At 33.2% G+C, this 21,548-nt stretch overlaps 1 protein-coding gene across 14 annotated transcripts in view; it reads left to right on the top strand.

The window, feature by feature from the left end:
• The window catches only part of Rbfox1 (RNA-binding Fox protein 1), a 731,414-nt gene that overhangs the window by 687,819 nt on the left and 22,047 nt on the right, over positions 1-21,548 (top strand). For 13 of the 14 annotated variants that reach the window (XM_089634055.1, XM_089634056.1, XM_089634058.1 and 10 more), the window contains 3 exons: positions 6,774-7,007; positions 18,912-19,124; positions 19,761-19,814. In XM_089634055.1, coding sequence (XP_089490181.1) covers positions 6,774-7,007; positions 18,912-19,124; positions 19,761-19,814 — 501 coding nt within the window. The remainder of the gene's footprint in view (positions 1-6,773; positions 7,008-18,911; positions 19,125-19,760; positions 19,815-21,548) is intronic. The other variant, XM_089634046.1, reaches the window with a different exon arrangement.

Below are 21,548 nucleotides of genomic sequence, written 5' to 3'. Positions count from 1 at the left end.
TTTATTACTAAGTGAGTATTTAAGGCCAATCGCAACACACAAAATATAAGAATTCATCTTCCCCTAAATGATCGCAAAATAATATGATTGGTGCACTCTGCAGCTCGTAGAGTGCATCTCGTAATGGATGCGATTGAATTAAATTATTCCATTTCCCGGCGGCCATGAAGCCTTGCTGATATTTTCTGAAGCGGAGCAGTTTAAATATGCGATTTACCCTAGCTTTTTCACAATGGAAATTGCCTAGCGAAAGCTTTATATATAATGGCGTGGCTTTTAAAGCTTCTTTCAAACATTTTTGCTGTCATGACTTTATGAATGGATTTTGCAAGTCATTTATTTCTCCGCGAAAATATCGATATAGATAGTCAATGGCGAATAAATTGCCACCATTTTGAAAAATGGATTTTCTTTTATTTTGGCTGAGTGAGTACAAACGACCCCGAAAACCTCTTCTACCTCTGGATAATTACATTTTGCTCAGAGAAACTCGATTATACCACTTTATTATAAAATTTGACAAACTAACAGAGTAAATAATCAATTGATTCGGCCAATTGGCAGCGATGTGCGGTTGCAATAAATCTCAAATAATACGGAAGACATCAAAGAGCAAGAGCAATTATTTCGCTGAAGCAAATATATTTTAATCTTCCTTCATTTATTTTTAAATCTTTCGAGCTTCCGGTCATCTTGGATTCACCTCAGGCCTTAGATTTTTCCCCCCGCCCTAAAAAGTCCATCAAAAATAATTAATTCTTTTGATTAATTACTCCAATTCTTCAGAATTTTACGGCCACTCTTATCAATTCGTTATTAATATTGTTCAGGACACGGAGATTAATCAGCATTACTTCATAAAATGTTTGAATAACAAAGAAATCCCGAATCCTCGAAGCAATCTCCATTCATTAGAAATAAATTATAAGCTTTTAATATTTTTCCGGAATTTATTTTTTCTTCAGTTGACGTTTTATTTTCTGACAGTTACGGGTCGCGAAATGAATCGAAACAGCCCCTGCCCTGGATGAACTTAATTTCTAAATCCATTTTATAATCTGTTATAATCAAAGCTCTTCTTTTATGCATTCAATGTTCCTTTGATGTTCGGAGCAGTAAATTACTCATTTAAATATCTTATGTGAATCGATTCCCTGCTTTATGGAGTATCTGTTTATTTTATTACGTATCTTTGTGTCACAACTGCTGTATCAATTATGTTACACATTTGCATGTAGAGCGCAGTATCTGGAGCTACGTGACGCAATCCTGGGGAATATTCCTATGAAACGGTCCTCTGCTTAGTGTCCCCGCCTCCGTGTAATATTTCCTATAAATTGCTCGCGTTTCGAATATTTTCGTGCATAAAATTAGACGAATTTAATGAGGTCTCCCGCTCCGTTATAAATTTCCCAAAATAACTTATTTTATAGCCTGTCTATAGCTTACTGAATTCTGCTTTGGTATTTTAACTCGGTTGGACTATTTGATATAATCCATACACCCGGCATAATATTATTATAGAAATTTTAAAAACTAACATCGCTATGATTTATGTCTGCTCTAAAATTATGATGTTCGACAGATCATTATTTAAATTCTTGCCAAAATTAATAATGGTGCGTTTTGAATGTAAATAAACTTAATGATCTCAGTCTATAAATTATTGGAACGAAAGCCTCGATATTCTCTTTCGCTCTTTGCGAATGAAATATGATAACACTACACAAACTTAATTATATCAATTTGAATCGGTTTCAAACTCGACTGTACGAAACGCATGGATATTATTTAATGGTCTCTTACCAGGGTGGCCACAGACCTGGAAAACCGGGAAAACCGGGAATTATCAGGGAATTTTACCTAACCGGGAATTATCAGGGAAATGTCAGGGAATTTTAAAATATTCTTAAAATATCAGGGAATTCCAAAAATAAAACGAAATTCGTTATTTACGATTTGTGAAGTCCCAAAGTTGTGTTTTATTACTTTTACTTGCGGCGTGTGTAACAAAAGATATGCCGACAAAGACAACTAGATAAGTAGGTATTTTTTTATTATTATTTTCGTAAATAGCCCTTGCAACACAATCATGTCGTAAACCCCCCGCCTTGGTTTTTCCCCTATAGGTACTATGTAGGTGCGAAATCTGTAAAGAAAAAGCTAGCAAAGTTACGACAAAGTGTCAAAAGGGTCGGACACCCAGTACGGTCGTAAAAAAATTTAAAGATCATCATTATCAACATTTTTACAAAGTGTCAATACAGTAGAACCTCGTTAATTCGAAATCCACGGGACATCAAAAATCAAATTTCGAATTAACGAATTCCCACGTAATTCGAATTTTTATTAAAAAAAAAAATACGCCGAAAATCGATTTTCTCGGCCGCCTCTTCAAATCCGGGTGGTATTTTAGTTGTAAATTCGTATTAATACCAATTATTTCTTTATTTTCGCGGCCGATTACCGTAGCGGCGGGCCCTTTAAATTCAGATATTCGCTATAAATTCGTAAAAATGCTATATATTCACGCTTAAATCGAGATTTCGCTGCCGATTTCGGTCGCGGCCTACCCTTTAAATTGAGATATTCGTAAAAATACGATATATTTCCGCGTAAATCGAGATTTCGCGGTAATTTTCCGTCGCAGCCGGCCCATTATTTCAAATATCTGAATTTAAATTCGTAAAAATATGATATATTTCCGCGTTAAACGAGCATTCGCGGTCGTATTACGTCGCGGCCGGCTCTTAAAATTCAGATTCGAAAAAAATTAGCAAAAATACGATATATTTCCGTGTAAATCGAGAATGCGCGGCCGATTTCCGTCGCGGCCGACCCTTTAAATTAAGATATTTGAAGTAAATTCGTAAAAATATGTCATATTTCGGCGTGAATCGAAATTTTTCGGCCAATTTTTTAACTCGGATATTCGAAGTAAAGTTAGTAAAAATACGATATATTTCCGCGTAAATTGAAATTTCGCGTCCGATTTCCGTCGCGGCGGGCCCTTTAAAAATCAGATATTCGAAATAAATTCGTAAAAATACGATATATTTACGCGTAAATCGAGATTTCGCGGCCGATTTCCGTCGCAGCGGGCCATTTAAATTCAAATATTCGAAATAAATTCGTAAATATACGATACATTTACGCGTAAATCGAAATTTCGCGGCCGACCCTTTAAATACAGATATTTGGTGTAAACTCGTAAAACTATGACATATATCTGCGTAAAACGTATTTTCTCGGCTCTTCAAACTCGGATAATCGAAATAAATTTGAAAAAATACAACATTCCAGTGTAAATCGATTCAGATTTACAAAATAATAATACTAATTAGGACGATGTATAACTACGCAAAAATACATTTTTCGGCGTTTTACTGCCACGGCTGACTTTTAGATTCAGATTTACGAAATATTATGATTTATTTTCGCAAAAATCAATTTTTTTCGAATTTCACGAACAAATGTTCGTGCGCGGACGAAAATAAAATTCCAATTACGAATTAACGAATTTCGAATTAAAAAAAATTTTGTATGAAAAAATTTTTCTGCGGAAATTTTTTTGGCGAAAATTTCGAACTATCGGGGTTCTACTGTACTTAATTTTGTTTATTTTTCTATTTTTGTCTGGTCTTTTCATTTGTACACAAATTGTCTTCAGGCGAAATATCATAAATTTGTAATAAGTGTATTTTGTTTTGAATAGATCATTGTGGTGCAAGGAAATAATAAATGCTTTAGATGAAGGAATTCCCTTTATTTATGTATCTGTTCTAATTTTCTGGCGTAGATGAAAATCGTGTTTCAAAAATAAAATTTTGAACGATATGTCCTTATACCAAATAAAACATATCAGGGAAAAATATAGAAACTGCCCTGGAAAACCTGGAATTATCAGGGAATTTTGAAATCCGTTTTTTGTGGCCACCCTGCTTACACAATTAGCGCTATACCAAACATGTTTTAATAAAATTCCGAACTTCTAATGAAAGCCCTGGCCCTTACAGAGAACCATTTCTTATTCATGTAATTTAATTATCAGAACACCCACACATCTACGTAAAGGGTAGAAGATAGAAAACCCTTTCCCTCTACTGAAAGCTCAAGTATTTTAAATTATATTCGAAAGCTTTTTTTTTGTTAAATGCTTTTAATATTGTAATAACACGGCTTTTATGTAGAATTTTAAGCTTGAACGCCGAAACCAAGACTTGAATTTATGAATTGTTTAAAAGGTTTCACTCTTAATAAAGCTTTACAATCTAGGACGTCGGTTTCCCTGAAAAGCGATTTTCGCTGTGGATCAAATTAATTTTATTATTAATTCCCGGAACCACTAATGCCAGTTATTTATTCAAATTTATGAATCTTCTTTCTTAATTTATATTATTTGCGTTTCAACCTCTTATTGGTAAAGTCAGATTTATTCAGCAATAATATTATTGTTGTAGGTATAATGTTGTTATAACGGATTCAGCGTTCAATTTTCCCTCTAGTCAACTTTTCGCACAGCCTTTATAGAGTCCATCATCAAGGCACATGACTTCAAAGCTTTCTGAAGGTATTCCTACGAAAGCTCAATATTATATGACCGATAATCTACCAACAATTGTCTAGTCTGGCTCTGTACCCTCTGATTAGAAAAAAGCGGTTATTCACACTATTCCAAAGAAGGGTGACCGCTCCAACCAAAGATATTAGAAGAACGAGATGTGCTATGCGCAGTTCGTACTGAGTGGAATTGTTTTGCCAAGTGTCGCCGGTTTTGTTCACCAATACTACTGCACATCTTCGCTTGCGCTAAGGTATCCGCACTAATACATAGAACAGATTTATGTGCGTACACGTCCCGATACCGTTCAAAGTACCCTAATTAGGTAGTACTCCGGCTACGGTCCGGCGGCCAACATAGCATATCTCGTTCTTCTAATATCTTTGGCTCCAACCCATAGCGATCACATCAATTCTATCCAAGGTGATGGAACGTGTGATCAATGACAAACTGCTTACATACCTCGAGAAGAATAAAATTATTAACGACCAATGCATGTTTGGGGCGGTGCCTAGTGAAATTGTCGGTCGTGAAATTTCAACGGTTATTTACCGTCTGCGTTTTTCGTTTTCTACGTCATACTTTTCGTTATGCACATAAAAAATAAGACAAGATGCCATATTTTATAATAAAAAAATACGGAAAAATTAGTGAAGACATACCGCTCGTAGCTCCTTTGTAACCTCTCTTTTTGTTGGTTGTATCGTTTACGAGAAAAAGTGCAGAGGTTACAAAGCAGCTAGCTATCAGCCGTATGCTTTTACTAGACTTCGCCTGAATTTTAAATTGAGAACTCTCGGTGGGTAGCAGGTCCGCAATTGGGGTGTATTTATATTTTTTACAAAAGTATAAAACAATTTGACCTTACTGTGGTACCCCGTTCTAAGGTCACATTGTGCATGGTTTAAATAATAATATTTGGCTAATTTATATAGCGCCGTTTTCGTGATAAATCGCCTCAAGTGCGCTGTATAAATATATTTGTTAAATAATAAATGCAGCTGGCTTACAACTAGGATTCGCAATAACTAGTGACTTACGACTTATATTTAAAAATACATCAATCAATTATACATATTTTTGTTCATGAATTATAAATTAAGTCAGGTTTTTGCAAGTATGCTAATTTTTTTAAGTCTTTTTAAATATTACAAGAGGAAAATTATAATGCATTATCTAGAAGAAAAACATGTGCGTTAAGGGAGTTAGTGATTTGGCATTAAGGCGAAGCTTAATGCCAAATCACTATTTTGATTAATCTTTATAACAAATTGGTGTACATTATGTGTACCAAAAAAATGCTTTAGATAAATTGAAGGTTTTCCTATCGTTTTGCTTGAGTAGAATACAAATTAAAAATAAATAACTCAATAAAAAATATAAATATATACTAAATTTTTTTTAATAGAAATGTATGAACGCAAAAGGGAAACAACTTTTTAAAAATACAGTATTATAGCTAAGATTATCTGTGACAGTTTCACTTGATTAACTTTTTTGCTTGCTTATAAAATTATTTACAAAAAAATAAAAAATAAATAAAAACCAGTTTTTTGCTTGAAATCGAACGTTTCTAGACTCCTTTTGTGAAGCGATTTTAATGCCTATTACCTAATTCCTCTTAAGCAATAAATCAAGATTGTATAAACCAAAACTAGGTCAGAAAAAAAACTAAAGATTTTTTCGTTTATTTTGTAAGTAGTAGTTCATAATTTATAAACTCCATAAATATATCCACATCAAAATGTATAAAGCAAACATTATTTTTTGTCTTATATTGCTCATGAATGAATATTGCAAGCAACGTGTGAATTGTCAAGCGATTTTAATGCCTATTACCTTCAATACAAGGTATACCAAGAATATACACATTTTTGGCTTGTAGCTTCCTCTTAATACTAATTTTGAAGTTGCTTATTTTCTTTATAGTTTTTGTTGCAAGAGGGAGGATATTAAATAATTTTATAGAGTGTTGCATATTTCTTTGTCGGAAAGGTGGAATTTATGTTATTATAAGAATCTCGTGGATCGACCCGAGTTTGTATTTTCTAATTTGTTCTGGATTTTGAATGTTTAAGTGAAAATATCTTATCAGTATAATTGTTTCGTAGACTGCAAAATTGCCTTCGTATTCGTATATTCAATAAAGTTAGTTAGGTCATAAATTAAGCCCCTCGATAAATCCAACTAACCTTATTTTCTCTGTTTGCAGCACATGGTACAAACGGGCATGGCCCCGTTCCCCGCGGCGGCCGCCCAGTTCGCCGCCCAGAACGGCGAGGCTGCGCCCCTGGCCATCAAGGCAGCCGCCACCGCCGAGCCGGCCTCGGGCGCCCCGCCTTGCAAGGAGGGGCCCCCGGCGGCCGCGCAGCCCCCCGCGCAGCCGCCCTTCTCGCCCCCGCCCATGCAGCCGCCCAATGGCATTGAGCAACAAACCGTTAGCATCGTAAGTCACTTATCATCTTGGTGCTTAACAATTCCAATTCTATTTTTTTTAATTGGGGGTTTTAAGGGGATATTTCACCACACTCTTGATAATCATTATCCGTACGTAAGTACGAGTTACTATTCGTTATTCGAACATACATGACTTACGCACAAGATAGTGTTAAAAATGTGACTGCGTGACCATTTCCTAATAAAATATTAGTCATTCAGAATACATCTGTAGGTGGTCTTGTCCCAATAAATATGATGGACGAGATGCCACAATATTATCATTTTTAAGAACACCTGTTCAGGCATCTTAATAATAAATTACTATTTTTCTAAAAGTTTAATAGGAAAACTATCAACTCATTCGTTGAGGACCTGCAGTCCGGTTTTTAACCAAATTACGAATATTTTGAAGAGATTCTTAATAAATTAGCAATATTTTATATGAGTAAGTTTTCTTCTTGTAAGCGGTTAGTTTCCCTTATTCGAGTTGTTTTAAATATTAGAGAGAAACATTCACAAAGCATTTTCCAGTAAATTCAGTAATAAGGAATTTAAATGTCTTAAGCTTCGCGGCTTAGTGGGTGCAAACTTTCTCGTTGGCCTAAAGGGTAAGGGTTTAACCGCAATATACCCTATTTTAAAAGTACCAGGCGCTTATAATAATCAGTAAATGTAAATGCTGGCATTTGTCATTGAGAGTGTTCATTTATCTAAGTCTATAATATAATTATTAGTACAATTCCGTTGATAATAAATACAACAGTGGTTATTTCTGAGTATATGACGTTGTACGTTGTTAAAGGTTACATGTCAATTTAATTCGTATTTACAAAGAAATTAACACCTAATCTAATGTGTCAGCCTCCATCTGAATTTGTCTTCGAAGAAAATTTTTAACGCAAACCTGCGATTATATTTATAAATAACTAGCTGAAGTATAACCGTAGTAAAGTTTGAGTTCTAGTGTACCTGGGAATAATAATAATAATAACATGGAATTTATATAGCGCAGTTTAGTGTCATTTCACTTCAAGTGCGCTTAACTACTCGTATAACAAACTTTAAAAAAGAAAAAAAATTGTAATTCAGTATTAATGGTTCTTAAAATTATTCCTACAGTGTGCCTTACCCAATACAGATCTAATATTATAACACTAAATACACTGTTTATACAAAGTGATGACAAAACTTAGAATAACAATAACAGTAGGACAGGACAAAACACGAATATTAAAACTAAAACATAACATAAAACAGGAGGCAGTTTGTGCTCAGAAATGAGAATTTTCTGAGCAGACACTTTAAAAAGGTACAATAAGGAGACAACCGAAACCAAACAATTACCGGAAGTTTTAGAATATGGCTTATTATAAAATATTGAAAAGAAGTTAAAATTTATAAATGGTAAGATTTTTTAAATAATTTTACAACTACAACTACTTGCAATAATATTATCGTAACAATTGAAAAACTTACTTTTTTAAAGTATTTGTTTAATATGTGTTTTAAAAACACGGTACGTCGTGAACGTTTTTTGCTAATAAGCTAAATAATATTGTTCGAATGTTATGTATATTGCTGAAATCGACCAGTTGATTCTCGCTGTTTTCTGGTAAATATGTTTTGTTTCTGACCGGTATATCAGTTGATTTAAGGCCAGGCTTGGTTTCGAATGTCAAGCTTAGTGCGGCTTAGAACATAATCCGTATATAGGTCGGAAGCCTGGATGTCAGTAATGTTAAACGTGTGGTCTTTAATTTTAATGGAGGAATGTGCTTATTTTTTCTATGTAAAACCAAATTAATGTCTACGCGAGTGGTATATCTACTGTCATCGGGAGATCGAGAGCTTTCAAAATGTTAAATGTTTTCGGCGGGTTTAATTTTCGAGTAGATTTTTGATAAAGTTCGCCACTAGAATCGGCATGGTGCTGATTGAACTTTAAATAGTATTTGTTTGCTGGAGCCATGAGAATATGATGAACAAACTGCTGAATACACGTCAGAACGTTGAAAAATCCCTGTTATAATAAATAACCTTACCAGACTATTTGTCTATTTCAGATTGATTATATTATTATTCAATAACATCAACATACCTCATCGTTTGAATATAATAGTTCATAATGATACGATCAGGCATTTTGCGTGTGTTTCGGTGAGATACAAGCACGTAATTAATCATGTAAACGTCATATTTGACATTTGTTACTACTAGCGTCTCGACGTCTAGAGTAGCAACTATTCTGCGGCTTATCAAGGCTTAAGCGGACGATTTAGCCCGCTTAAATTTGAGTTTGAGAATGTGGCACATATATGGTCCGACTGAAATACTGGGCATATCTCCATTACTACTACAAGTTGGTGAAGAAATTGAGTCCCTTGGTCTGGGATAATCACCAAGGCCAATCTTACTGAGTATATATTTGCATACGTAATCTAGAATACAATTCACACTTTGCTTGCAATATTCATTCATGAGCAATACAAGACAAAAATAATGTTTGCTTTATACATTTTGCTGTGGATATATTTATGGAGTTTATAAATTATGAACTACTAGGTACTTACAAAATAAACGAAAAAATCTTTAGTTTTTTTCTGACCTAGTTTTGATTTATACAATCTTGATTTATTGCTTAAGAGGAATTAGGTAATAGCACAGACATATGAATATATAGACTAGAAATTAAAGATGAGGGGTAAAATCAACTGTTGAAGAACGAAGGGGGTAAAGCTGACTGTGATTCGTCAATAAATCAATCTGACAGTATATAGGCATCTCGCATTTTAATATCACCATTTAGTTCTTAAAAGTAAAATCTGCTTTCGAATGAAGACATTTTTACATGGGAGCGCAAATTACTCGCCACGTTATGAACAAATTTGCGAAGTCCAAATTCGGCAAAATAAATTTCTTCTATTTTCAGAGTCGAATATTTCGCTTACGTATTTAGTTAAGACACTTTTTTATAAATGTTCATAATTTACTTCCCAGCAACCAACCAGCTTTGTGTTTCGCGTCCAGACGTATCTCGGTGTGATAGTATATGTTTCTACAACTGATCCATATTATACGATGTGAATATGCTTAAAATAAAGTAAAATAATGCTTATATATGGAATGTAATACGACAATTGGGTTTATTCTCTTTTTCACATCTATTTTTACAAGTTTTCATAGTACAAGTGAACATTTTGCCGTGTTATTTCGTAAAATGAACCGATGATGCCTCGACCATAGTTCGCACAAGAATGATGACGTCACGTTTTCTAAATTCACTTGAGGCCATAAGCGAGCACAGCCGGCTCCAATGGAACCGGTATGGGGAGTGGGGAATAATACGCTTTTAATCACTTAGGGCAGGTCTACTAATATTCATATGTCTATGGGTAATAGGCATTAAAATCGCTTCACAAACGGAGTCTAGAAACGTTCGATTTCAAGCAAAAAACTGGTTTTTATTTATTTTTTTATTTTTTTGTAAATAATTTTATAAGAAAGCAAAAAACTTAATCAAGTGAAACTGTCACAGATAATCTTAGCTATAATACAGTATTTTTAAAAAGTTGTTTTGTTTATGCGTTCATTCATTTCTATTTTTAAAAAAAAATTTAGTAGTGTATATTTATATTTTTTATTGAGTTATTTATTTGTATTCTACTCAAGCAAAACGATAGGAAAACCTTCAATTTATCTAAAGCATATTTTTTCGGTATTCATAATGTACACCAATTCATTATAAAGATTAATCAAAATAGTGATTTAGCATTAAGCTTCGCCTTAAGGCGATGCACCACATCGTGTGACATTTGGAATCGGACAGCAAACAATGACACCCTTATGTAGATGGCGATAAGGTTAAAATTCAAGCTTAACGCCAGTCGCCTGTTTTGATTTATGCAAGAAAAAAAAAACACCGCCAAAAAGCGTGTTTTATTTTATTTTACTAAGTTTAGCCACAAATATTTAAATGTTTTACGATAATTTTCCAAATAACTAATTTTCACATACTAAACCAAACCAAAAAAGGGTTCTTAAGTGGAAGATTTTGAACTTTAAAGCAGTTTTTATACTTTTTTTCTGGGCTTATAAAAATACTTGATCAAAAGATTATGTACTCGATTGTTTCAAAGGCCAAGATGTGTTCTTCTTACAGTATTTAATGAAAGCATCTAAAATATCTATAAGCGATGAAATTTTCAAAATTTCAAGACATATGATTTTGCATTATTATCATATTTTGATACATTTTACGGTACGAACGGCAGAAAGTTGTTAGCGAGGAAAGAAAAAATTTTTTAATGAGGTGTTTCTAAAAGTAACTCTCCTATAAAGTGTCCTCTGGCTTTTCAAGATATGTTATCCACGAGAGAAATAATAATTATGATCAGTGAATATTTTATACTGAAAAAAAATAACGCGATTTATTTCAATGTAGAATGTGTAAGCACAATTTAATATGAGATGCCTCGTTTGTTTTCTGAATAGTTTGTCTGTAGAATTTCATTTTAAAGTTTACAATTGTGACGTAAATAGATAATAACACTAAATCAATGTACCTACTGCATATATATCATAATATATCACAGTATGGGTAAGAAATATTTTGCGGTAGTGCTTAACTGAAGCGAGATGCGTGGGAACATTGCAATTCCAACGTATGTATAATTGATCGAGCTCGATTAATATTGCTTAACTTCTCTCGGTGTTAGCGTCAGTGGTGATTGGCAACTATTTTATGCTTAAAGAAAGCAAACTATTTTAAAGAAAGGCAACTATTTTATTTAATATTTTTGCAAAGGATGTTTTTTTAAGTTTTCATGTGTTTGGAAATCCTGTTTATGTAATTTACATACTCGAAAATCTTCACACATGGTTGAATTTCAAGAAAATTCAAGTTCTTAACTTTATATTAATTTAGATAAGCGGTTTTTTTAACTAGTGCATTCAAATGTTTGATTCGTTTATGTGGAGCCGCACAAGAGTCCCAACTGCTCCCAACCGTTTGGATTCAGTGAGACTATGGCATCCCCAATACGGGTGGGTATGTTATGAGGCCGAAGGTAGTGGGGAGGGGAAGGGATGGGAAGGGATGGGATAAGAGGAAGGTGGGGAAGTACCTGAATATTTAGATGTGGTCTCCAAACACGGCCAAAGCCATTTCAATCAACGTTTCAATTCTGAATAGTGGTCGCGATACTGAGAGTATTTTAAATGAGTAAATTGTGAAAAAACACAAATTAATAAAATTACTTGGGCACGCCGGGATTTGAACCCGCGACCTCCGGCTTGCTAGTCGAGACATTACCTCTTGACCACAATAGTAACAATCACTTACAAACTAAGTTTTTATCACTAAGCTTTTAGTTTAGTTTTATGCTTAAGAAGCTCTGATTTACAAATACAGCCCCTGCGTTTATATTGAGGAACATTCTGGAGCAGGCCCACCACTTCCCCGCCCTGTTTTAGGTACTGATGGTACCCCTTCAGAGCTCTCGCAAGGACGCTAATTATTTTGATATAACGAGTCTACATTTAAAATTTCAAAACAAGACCTCCAAAATGTCCATGCATACAATGTTATTCGCAGTATGCAAGTGCTGCGTATTAGTAACTTGTTAGTAAAATCTACTCTATTTGGTTAGTTTAACAGGTCATATGTACAAGGTATCAACAATAACAGGTAAAAATAATAATTTACAGCCACCTGCAAAAATGAAAAATTATGAGACAAAAGAAAATTAATTTAAAATTAAAATATTGAGGAACAGTTTTCTTCCCTACATACGACTACTATACGTCTTTTTTATGAGAATACCACAAAAGAATCCAATCTACTATGAAATTACGGTATCGCCAATTGGGGTATGTTAAGAGACTGCTATGGGGGGAGGTAGACGAAGGTTCGGAAGTACCTACTGTCCGTTACGATCTAAACGTGTTTCAAATTCTTCCTAAACCTCCAAAAATCTATTTATTTTATATTTTTGTGTTAAGAGAGCCTTAGGCTGTTGACTTTTGTACCGTTTAAGTATTTGATGTCAACTAGAAGGAAAATAAAGGTTTTTTATTATTCAAATGCTACCCATCAACTTTCCTTCCTTTTAAAGCTGTCTTTGAACATTAAAATTTATGTGAAATTCTCGATTTCGTGCAGGCCACCCCTTAAAATCATTTTCTGGTTCGCCTGCGTTTTAATTAAAAGCTCGACTACTTTCAGTGGCTTTACCTCGCCGAGAGACCAGTGGCGCTTCACTCAAGTGGCTGCATCGATCCCATCGACTTTGTTCGATATTTAGCCCCCAGTTCTTTATTTTAAATTGAAAACTCACCTAGTCAGCTTATGGAGAATTAGGGAAGAAATATGAGCGGTTTTCCTTGCGAACAGCGCGACACAAATTCTCAATTTTCCGCCAAATTTCGCGCGCTGAAAGCAATTTTCTATTTAGGGTGGTTTTTATCGCCTTTTTATTATAAATATTCATATTAGTCAAACGATTAAACGCGATAAGTCGTGGCATTGAATGAAACCGCCATGTATTAAAATGTGTTGAAGTGGAATATATTTTCCGACAGCCGACCTGCTTGTCGAGATGTTCTTACTCCTAAAGATTAAAATATTTGATATTATGTTTTATGTTATTTGAATTTTGGGTTATTGCCTTCTCGAAGCCTATATCATTGCAGTGTCCATCACCAGGACATTTATTATTTAGACATAAATGGTGCATTGTTACAAATTTGAACGGGATATATTTATTTACATGGTTATAGTATTTACTACGTATGTCGTTACAATATTTAATTTTGTCTGAAATAAGAATGCTATTTAACTAATGTTAACTATTGTATCTTAAGTAATAATATTAATAAGAATGAAGAAATTGTACGGAGAGAAGTACAGAGAAATTGAGGAGCGTTTTCACAAAAAGAAATATCTCAAAAAATATCGTTACAGTTTTAATGAATAATAACTCCTGATTAATATTTCATGACAATATTTAAATGTAAATTCAATTAACTGTTATACATGTTGAAAAATAAGAAAACTCGATTCATTTTTAAAGAAGTCGAAAATTGCAAATTTTGACAAAGGAGAATTAACTAAAGTATTTGAAAAACAAAAAGTTTTCACGAAGCGAAACGTCAATACATTTAGTTCTACAGTAAAATGATTGTTTTTAATAAATGCAAAAAATTATGTTTGCTTTATCTTTCAAAGTAACCTAATTCTAAAAAATAAATATACAAAACCTACCGATGATACGTTTATACAAAAATTCGTAAGTAATACTTAAACAAAAGGTTTATTTTTTATGTAATTGGTGGCCCACTCAGATAATAAATGAAATAAGATAATAATGGCTATTTCATATTATATACCTACTTAGTTATTTGACTTTTGTATAGTTCTAGTTGTATAGATGTTTCACTTTGTGAGAAATTATAATTTTCCATTGCACGTAAAGCAGATAAATATGTTGTTTTTTGAAAATCTTCATCAGCCATTATGTAACCCCCACATAGAGAACAAGAATCAAAAAATAAGAAAAAAAACTGTTTTGGGTGGATTTATATTTGTGAAAAATCTCCTCAATTATAACAAAATAATTATAATGTGCTAACGAATTGTAACTGACTATTCATGTAGTTTTATTTTAATTTATTTTAGACATATCTGTGGAGTAGGTAGTGTACAATGTATACGTGTATGTTTATTTGTGTGACAATGACATCTCGTGTAGTTAACCCTTGCTAATGAGGACTCGTTATTGCGCAACATTCTGGGAATACGTTACAAAGCAAGAACCCTAGTGGTAACCCGTGAGCTCTTATTAGATAATAACCGTATCAAGGAGATTGTTGACGTGTAACTATCTATCAAGCGCTTGTTATTTGTGTTCTAGCTAACACATAATAATGCAGCCCGATACATAAGTTCCTTCATCGTCCTTAAGATAACCTATAGCATCATAATGACACCCAGTGGCGTGCATTTCTCTATGACCGAAGGTAGGATGTGTGCTTTTATGTCGATTTAAAAAATTCTAACTGTTACCTTTTTTAATAACTTAGTTACGAACTTAATATATGCGTACGTATTTGAAAGCTTTTGGCGTATATGAAAGTATTAGGAAATACTTAAAAAACACAATCAATAACTGACAAAACTATAGAGAATTCTTTAAAAACATGTTCATTAATAATAATAGGTAATTTTTTCTCGACCGATAGCGTCTCCTCAAAAGTCATTTTTCATTTTGTTAGCCGTTAACTTAACCTCGCGGTAGTTTTGAAAACTAAAAACTGTCAATTTATGAAAAGGGTAACATCTTTAGTGAATGGATAACATTATATCCCTAATTTAAAACGAACATTTTATAATTAAGTACTAACAAGTATGACATAATACTTACTATTTCACAGCTTTTAGTGCAGACAGTATTGGTATGTGTGGCATTGCGTCAGCTAAATTTAAGAAGTGAAATAATGTATCGTCAAATGTAGTATAAATCAGGTGGCAAAGAAAAGTATAAATTTGTCAAATAGAAATAATTTATCAATGTAGAACGATTGTGAAATAAAAAATTTCACAAATTTACGGAAAAATGTATACATTGATCAGAGATTTGTCGCAGTATTTTCTTTCTTTTTGTGGTTTGTTTTCTTAGGTAAGCACAGATTTTCAGCCTTTCAGACTGCACGCTACTGATAACATCCCACAAGTTCTACGGTAGATTAGCTTCGACGGTTAGTTGAGCCGTGGTTTACAGGCTGTGTTTTGAGCCTGAAGCCTGAACAAACTGGGTTTTCTAGTTTACATTGACCCGCCACTAGACAGTAAACTTCGAACTCCGCGAATATAGAAGTTTCCTTGCTGATTTAATATAAACCTTTGCGTTCCTTTAATCTTCTGTTTCCGCGCTACCCGTCGGCATTCCTTAATCTAATTTCTGTCAAAACTAACTCTAGTGCTTACAAACATGCACTATTTTCTCAATTAATTAGGTAGGTAGAATTAGCGAAGCCACAAGTCCAAAATAATCGATTTCTGATTCAAATTCTGAACCTACGACGGAACTGGCAGAGATGGGACGAAAGTTAACTGAAAGACAGATGTAAGAGTAATTAATTAGATGGTTTAACACATGAGAGGATTAACGTGGAAATAAGTATATATAATAAGAGAATGTATGAGGAGTGTCGAAGTGTGTGGAAGAAAGAATTGGGAATGCCTCAGAAAGACAAATCACGCTCAAGGTAATAAAATATTTTAATTTAATTCGGTATAAATTATAATCACGACAGAAGCATACCTGTGGAGAAAAGACTTGATGTTTCGTTAGTTACATATGTTTAATTCAATTGTTTCTACTTACAAGTCAAATTACATTACGTCGAGTCCGACTTACCACAAGATTACAAGGCTGAAGAAAAGCATCGGTCTTGCGACACAAGGCTCTGAAAGACATAATTACCCACGCAATTTCTTTCCCCTTGTCCGTCCGCTACGGTTTTAGCCATGACACATATATTATGTACCCAATAGGGCTACCTATCTCATTCCTCCCTTTTCTCGACTCTTATTCGATTAAGGTAGAGGGGGATTTAAACGTAAACGCTAAATGGCCAATTGGACGAAGTAATTTACCTGAATAATGGCAACCCCCTAAGGAACTTAGAAGTTCAAGAGTTTTGAGATTTTTAAGAGGGGCTTTCTTATCCTCTTGCGTTTTGTAAATCTCCCTAGCAATGATGTAATTAACTTTCCGACGAACTTCGATGACTACAGTAATTATTAGACCATGGATACTTTACTTTGTATTTGATTTTTTGGCAAAACTAGCGAGAGTCAAGTGCAGACACAACTTTACAAATTTATAATCTGTTTTGTATAATGTGAATCGCAAAGTATCACGTATAGTTTAAATTTCTCAAGACTAATTATTATTGAATTATGTTGTTTGTCTTTTGGGACATTGTGTTGTGCTTCCTCCGTCTTGAGCTTACGTGTCATACAGCCTTGCAGTGTCAAACATCAGGGTAAGAGGGCCCATGGAACGACGGCATCCCCAATTTAAGATATTTTCGCGAGGCCCGAAGGAGATGGAGGATAGGAAGGTTGAGAAGTACTTAGAAGATTTGGTCACTAAACGCGGCTGAAGCCATTTCAAGCAATTGATTCTGAATGGAGGTTTTTCATCGATACTATCCTCCACTCTTGAGCGATGTGCAGATGTTTAGAAAAATGTTGATTTAAGAAGGATCGCTACACGAGACTAATTAATTCCCTAAAGCAAAAACGACAAAAATCTGATGACATATACGAAATACGTCTTTCAGGTTTAAATTTAAAACTCGTCATAATTTTATTCATAGACTTTTTGTATTTGAGATTCAATTAGTATCGCCATCGTAATGTAACTCTTTATGAGAGCAGGCGTCGTGGCGTTTTTTTGTTACTTTCCCTTGACAAGTTCATTCTTTCTTCTGGGCGTAATAATAATAATAATTCTATGATTTGTAAAGCGCCGTTTTCGTGAAAAATCACCTCAAAGGCGCTGTACAATTTATTAGATCCTAGGCTCTATCTAATTTTATTATTTACGAACGGATTCAGAGAAACATACTTATTATTTACAAACAGACACAGAAAAACATACTTATTATTTACAAACAGACACAGAAAAACATACTTACCTGGCTGGTGACTTCAGTAAATTCAGTAAAGTTTCATTTCCTTATTCGTAATACATGATATCGCGACCTTACAACGTCTAAAAAGCGGTTAACTTCAAATAAGTCCCCTAAAAGCGCTTGTGTTGCTATAAAAGCTCTGTATTTTTATGTGTTTCTCGTATTTTACTACAATTTCTTTGATTTATTTGAAGTATGATACATTACCATGGATAAATGAATGTTTTCACAATAAGCTTTTGTTAATATATTTTGACTAGATGTAAGAAATAACATTACAGTAAATTTATTGTTTCCTATTTATTCACCATTACCCTTTGCTTTGTAATGTTATGACAATGACCTACAATATTTTTTTCATGACCTTCCCCTATGTACTCACTTTAACCTACTGTATTCCTTTTTTATATACCTAAACCTAAAACCTACTGTATTCCTTATTTTATATACTATAATTATAGAAGAGTGAACCCTATTTAAAAAATACTGGATAATAATGATGATTTCCCATCCGAATTCAAATACTCCTCTAATCTTTATTTATTCTTCTTTTAAAACCATAGTTACTTAAAATATATATAATCTGTTTTGTGTATATATGGCGTTACTGAAATCGCAATGGTTTATGTGCTTATTGTTTCTTATTTTGGAACCGTTAATGGTGGAATTCCATGTTAATTAAAAGACTTTTTTATTAAACACCAGTATGAAGGTTCCCGTTGTAAGGTGAAACCAGTCTGGTCAAGAATAAACAAGTGGAAAAAGTTAAAAAGGTTTTGTTTTGTTTGAATTTTTAACACTCGTTTTTTAAGGTAGGCACAGCTTTTTAGCCTTTATGAATTGTGTATATATGTATATAATATATATACCTACCACCTACCGTGTGAGATGTATACTATGGGTACAGTGATCGTAAATTCTTAGATAACCTCAATGACTAAATACAATACCTAAGATATTCAATGGATAACCTTTACTAAATTGTGTGAAATTAATTAATAAAAAAAACCTGTAATAAAATATTGTTATCAGAATCTACAGATTAATTTTTTTGAACTTGCATGATTGTTAAAAAGCTCTTAGGTATAAAAAATATTTAATTAATGATATATATTTGAATATGTTTCCCCCATTTTACTATGATTTTGTTGATTTTATGCTTTTGTTACGACCGCCTTTGAAACCCATGTGATATGTATTTCCCATGGAGACTGGTGCGTTGCAGCAAACCGAGCCAGAAGCCGGCGGCTCGCTGCTGGGCGCCGGGGGGGCGGTGCCCGAGGGGGCGCTGCTGGTCGGGGCGCAGGCGCCGGGCGCCCCCTTGCAGCTGGAGAAGGTTGGCACTCTGGGGCAGCCCAAGCGGCTGCACGTCTCAAACATACCCTTCCGCTTCAGGGATCCTGACCTCAGGACCATGTTCGGTGTAAGTATATTTTTGTGGGTTTCATGACAAAACAGAACAATGACAAAAGAGAAAAATTATAAAACAGAACAATGAAAAAACAGAACAATGAAAAAACAGAACAATGAAAAAACAGAACAGTGACAAAACATTGAATGAAAGTGATGAAAATCTAACCTACTCTATTATTTTATCATGTTCTGTTTTTCACAGTTTATTTTTATATTTATCCGGTTACCACTTTGGTGCATTTCTTCCTAATAAAAATGAATATTTTTGTTGCCCTAGTTGTTTGAACCCTTGTCGCATTTTATATTGTAGCCATTTTGTTTTATTTTACTTAACGCTGATAGTTTCAAATAATATGACGACAGTTCAAACTTGGCCTTAAAGTGGTGCCTAAAATATATTGTGTTACAGATCGACATTCTTATCTATCCTAAATACATTGAAAACCATTTTGTTATAAATTCATATTATATCATGGTTTTTCCCACTGAAATTCCGTTTTTGATTCTATAATACAACTACATTCTTTATTCGATATATTTTTTTAAATAAAATAAATTGGTTAAATTCAACCTTGTCATTCTTTCATGTTATAAATATATTTTTTAAATGTTAATGAATAACACTAGTGATTGTATTCTTTTCCAGCAATATGGCACAATCCTAGATGTTGAAATTATATTTAACGAAAGAGGATCCAAGGTAAGCATCATTCTATCTTATTCATTATTTTTCAATTTGAAAATATCATATTTAGACATTTCTTTATTGTTTAATTCCTGTTACTATTTATTCAGATAGCTTTGCATAAAAAAATACTATATTTCCATTTAATATTATTAAAAAAACATAAAAATGTTCAATATTAGTGTTAATAAATTAAAATTTTCTGTTCATTAATCATCTGCGATATGGTACAAAAATTCTGAATCTATGTGCCCTCGCTCGTTTATGAACATGTCTCGACGTGTGTACCTTCTTGCTCAATGCTTTTTTGTTAGTTCAATGCAAACAGCTCGATGCGAATTGAAGTCCCGTAATTCATGCTCGATGTTCCACAGAAATTCACGATTTGACTGAGCTTTTTGGTGGTATGTCTATGGCGTCTTGTGTCAAGCTGCTCAAGCGTATGTACGCAACGACGAGCATGGTTCCAAGTCAACATGTTCGATTGAGCCAAACCGTTGAGCGTGAATATATGTGATATAGTTAAACTTTTTTATATTGTGAGAAGATAAAGAATTGTTGCTGATTATTAAAATCGGGTTTGAATCCCTTACAATACTTACAAAGCAAATCTGTATCTGGCTACTGATTCTTAATTAAATTAATTGATTAAGTTTCAGTTGTTTCGGAGAATTTGAATAATTCATCAAATTTCAACGTTCATTTTCAAGTTCTGTGAATGATTTTGTCAAGTTCTGTTTTTATTTCAGTTTTATCAAGAACCCGAAAATGAATGTTGAAATTTGATGAATTGTTCAAATTCTCCGAAACAACCCGTCCTAAGTGTTTTATGCATTATTAATGAAAACAGGAATTTTTCAATAAGACACCACTTCTTGATTCTTAAATTATCATCACTATTTAACATTGCAAATGTTTCTTTTAAATTGACATCTTTCCTTAACAGTTTCGTTTTCATTTCAATTATTATAATATGTATTTTTCTAAAATTGAAATATATAAATATACTTCAGTTGTAAATAATATTATAGAGACGCCAACTTATTATTTCATTTGAAATTACTTTTCATAAGAAACATGTGCATTGTTTTTACCAAAAGCTTTTATTTTTAATAAATTATGTACAAGGTTGTGCAAAATATTTTGGTGGTTAGAAAGATAAATTTTATATTAAATTTCCTGTTAATACATTAACATATCATAACAAAATTAATTTAATTTTTTGAAAAATATATCTGATGTCTAGCCGCCATTGTAAATTGTGCAATTTCTCCATTTGTTTAAGAAAGGAAGTCATGTTCTTTAGATGAATTTTCGTGGTATATTCTTTCAATGTTATCAAATTAATATAAATATCACAAATGTTTATCGAAGGGCATGCCCTTTCTTAAAAACTTGAGGTGTGATGGTTACGTAGCAAGCTTACAATTTCTATAAACCCCAATATACATTTAAATTTACTAATATCTTATTTTTAATAAATTTATTGTAAATCAAGAATTATTGTAACTTTTTATATTTGTTGACCTTTTGAAGTTTTTAAAATATTCCTTATGAACGTTTCTAAAGTTGATATCTTTTAAAGTGAGTAAGTAAGTTGCTGTAACCACACACTCTGAGTTAAGTTGAATATTGACTTACGATACATGAGAATTAGGTATTCAGGATTTAAAGTAAACTCGCCGAGGTTATCACAACAGACTATAAAAGATTCCTAGTTCTTTCCGCTTAATATTGAATAGTATAGCA

This window comes from Hesperophylax consimilis, chromosome 8, assembly GCF_061612785.1.
Source record: "Hesperophylax consimilis isolate HC1 chromosome 8, BYU_Hcon_1.0, whole genome shotgun sequence".
Lineage (NCBI taxonomy): Eukaryota > Metazoa > Arthropoda > Insecta > Trichoptera > Limnephilidae > Hesperophylax > Hesperophylax consimilis.
This window is presented reverse-complemented; position numbering and strand designations above follow the sequence as displayed.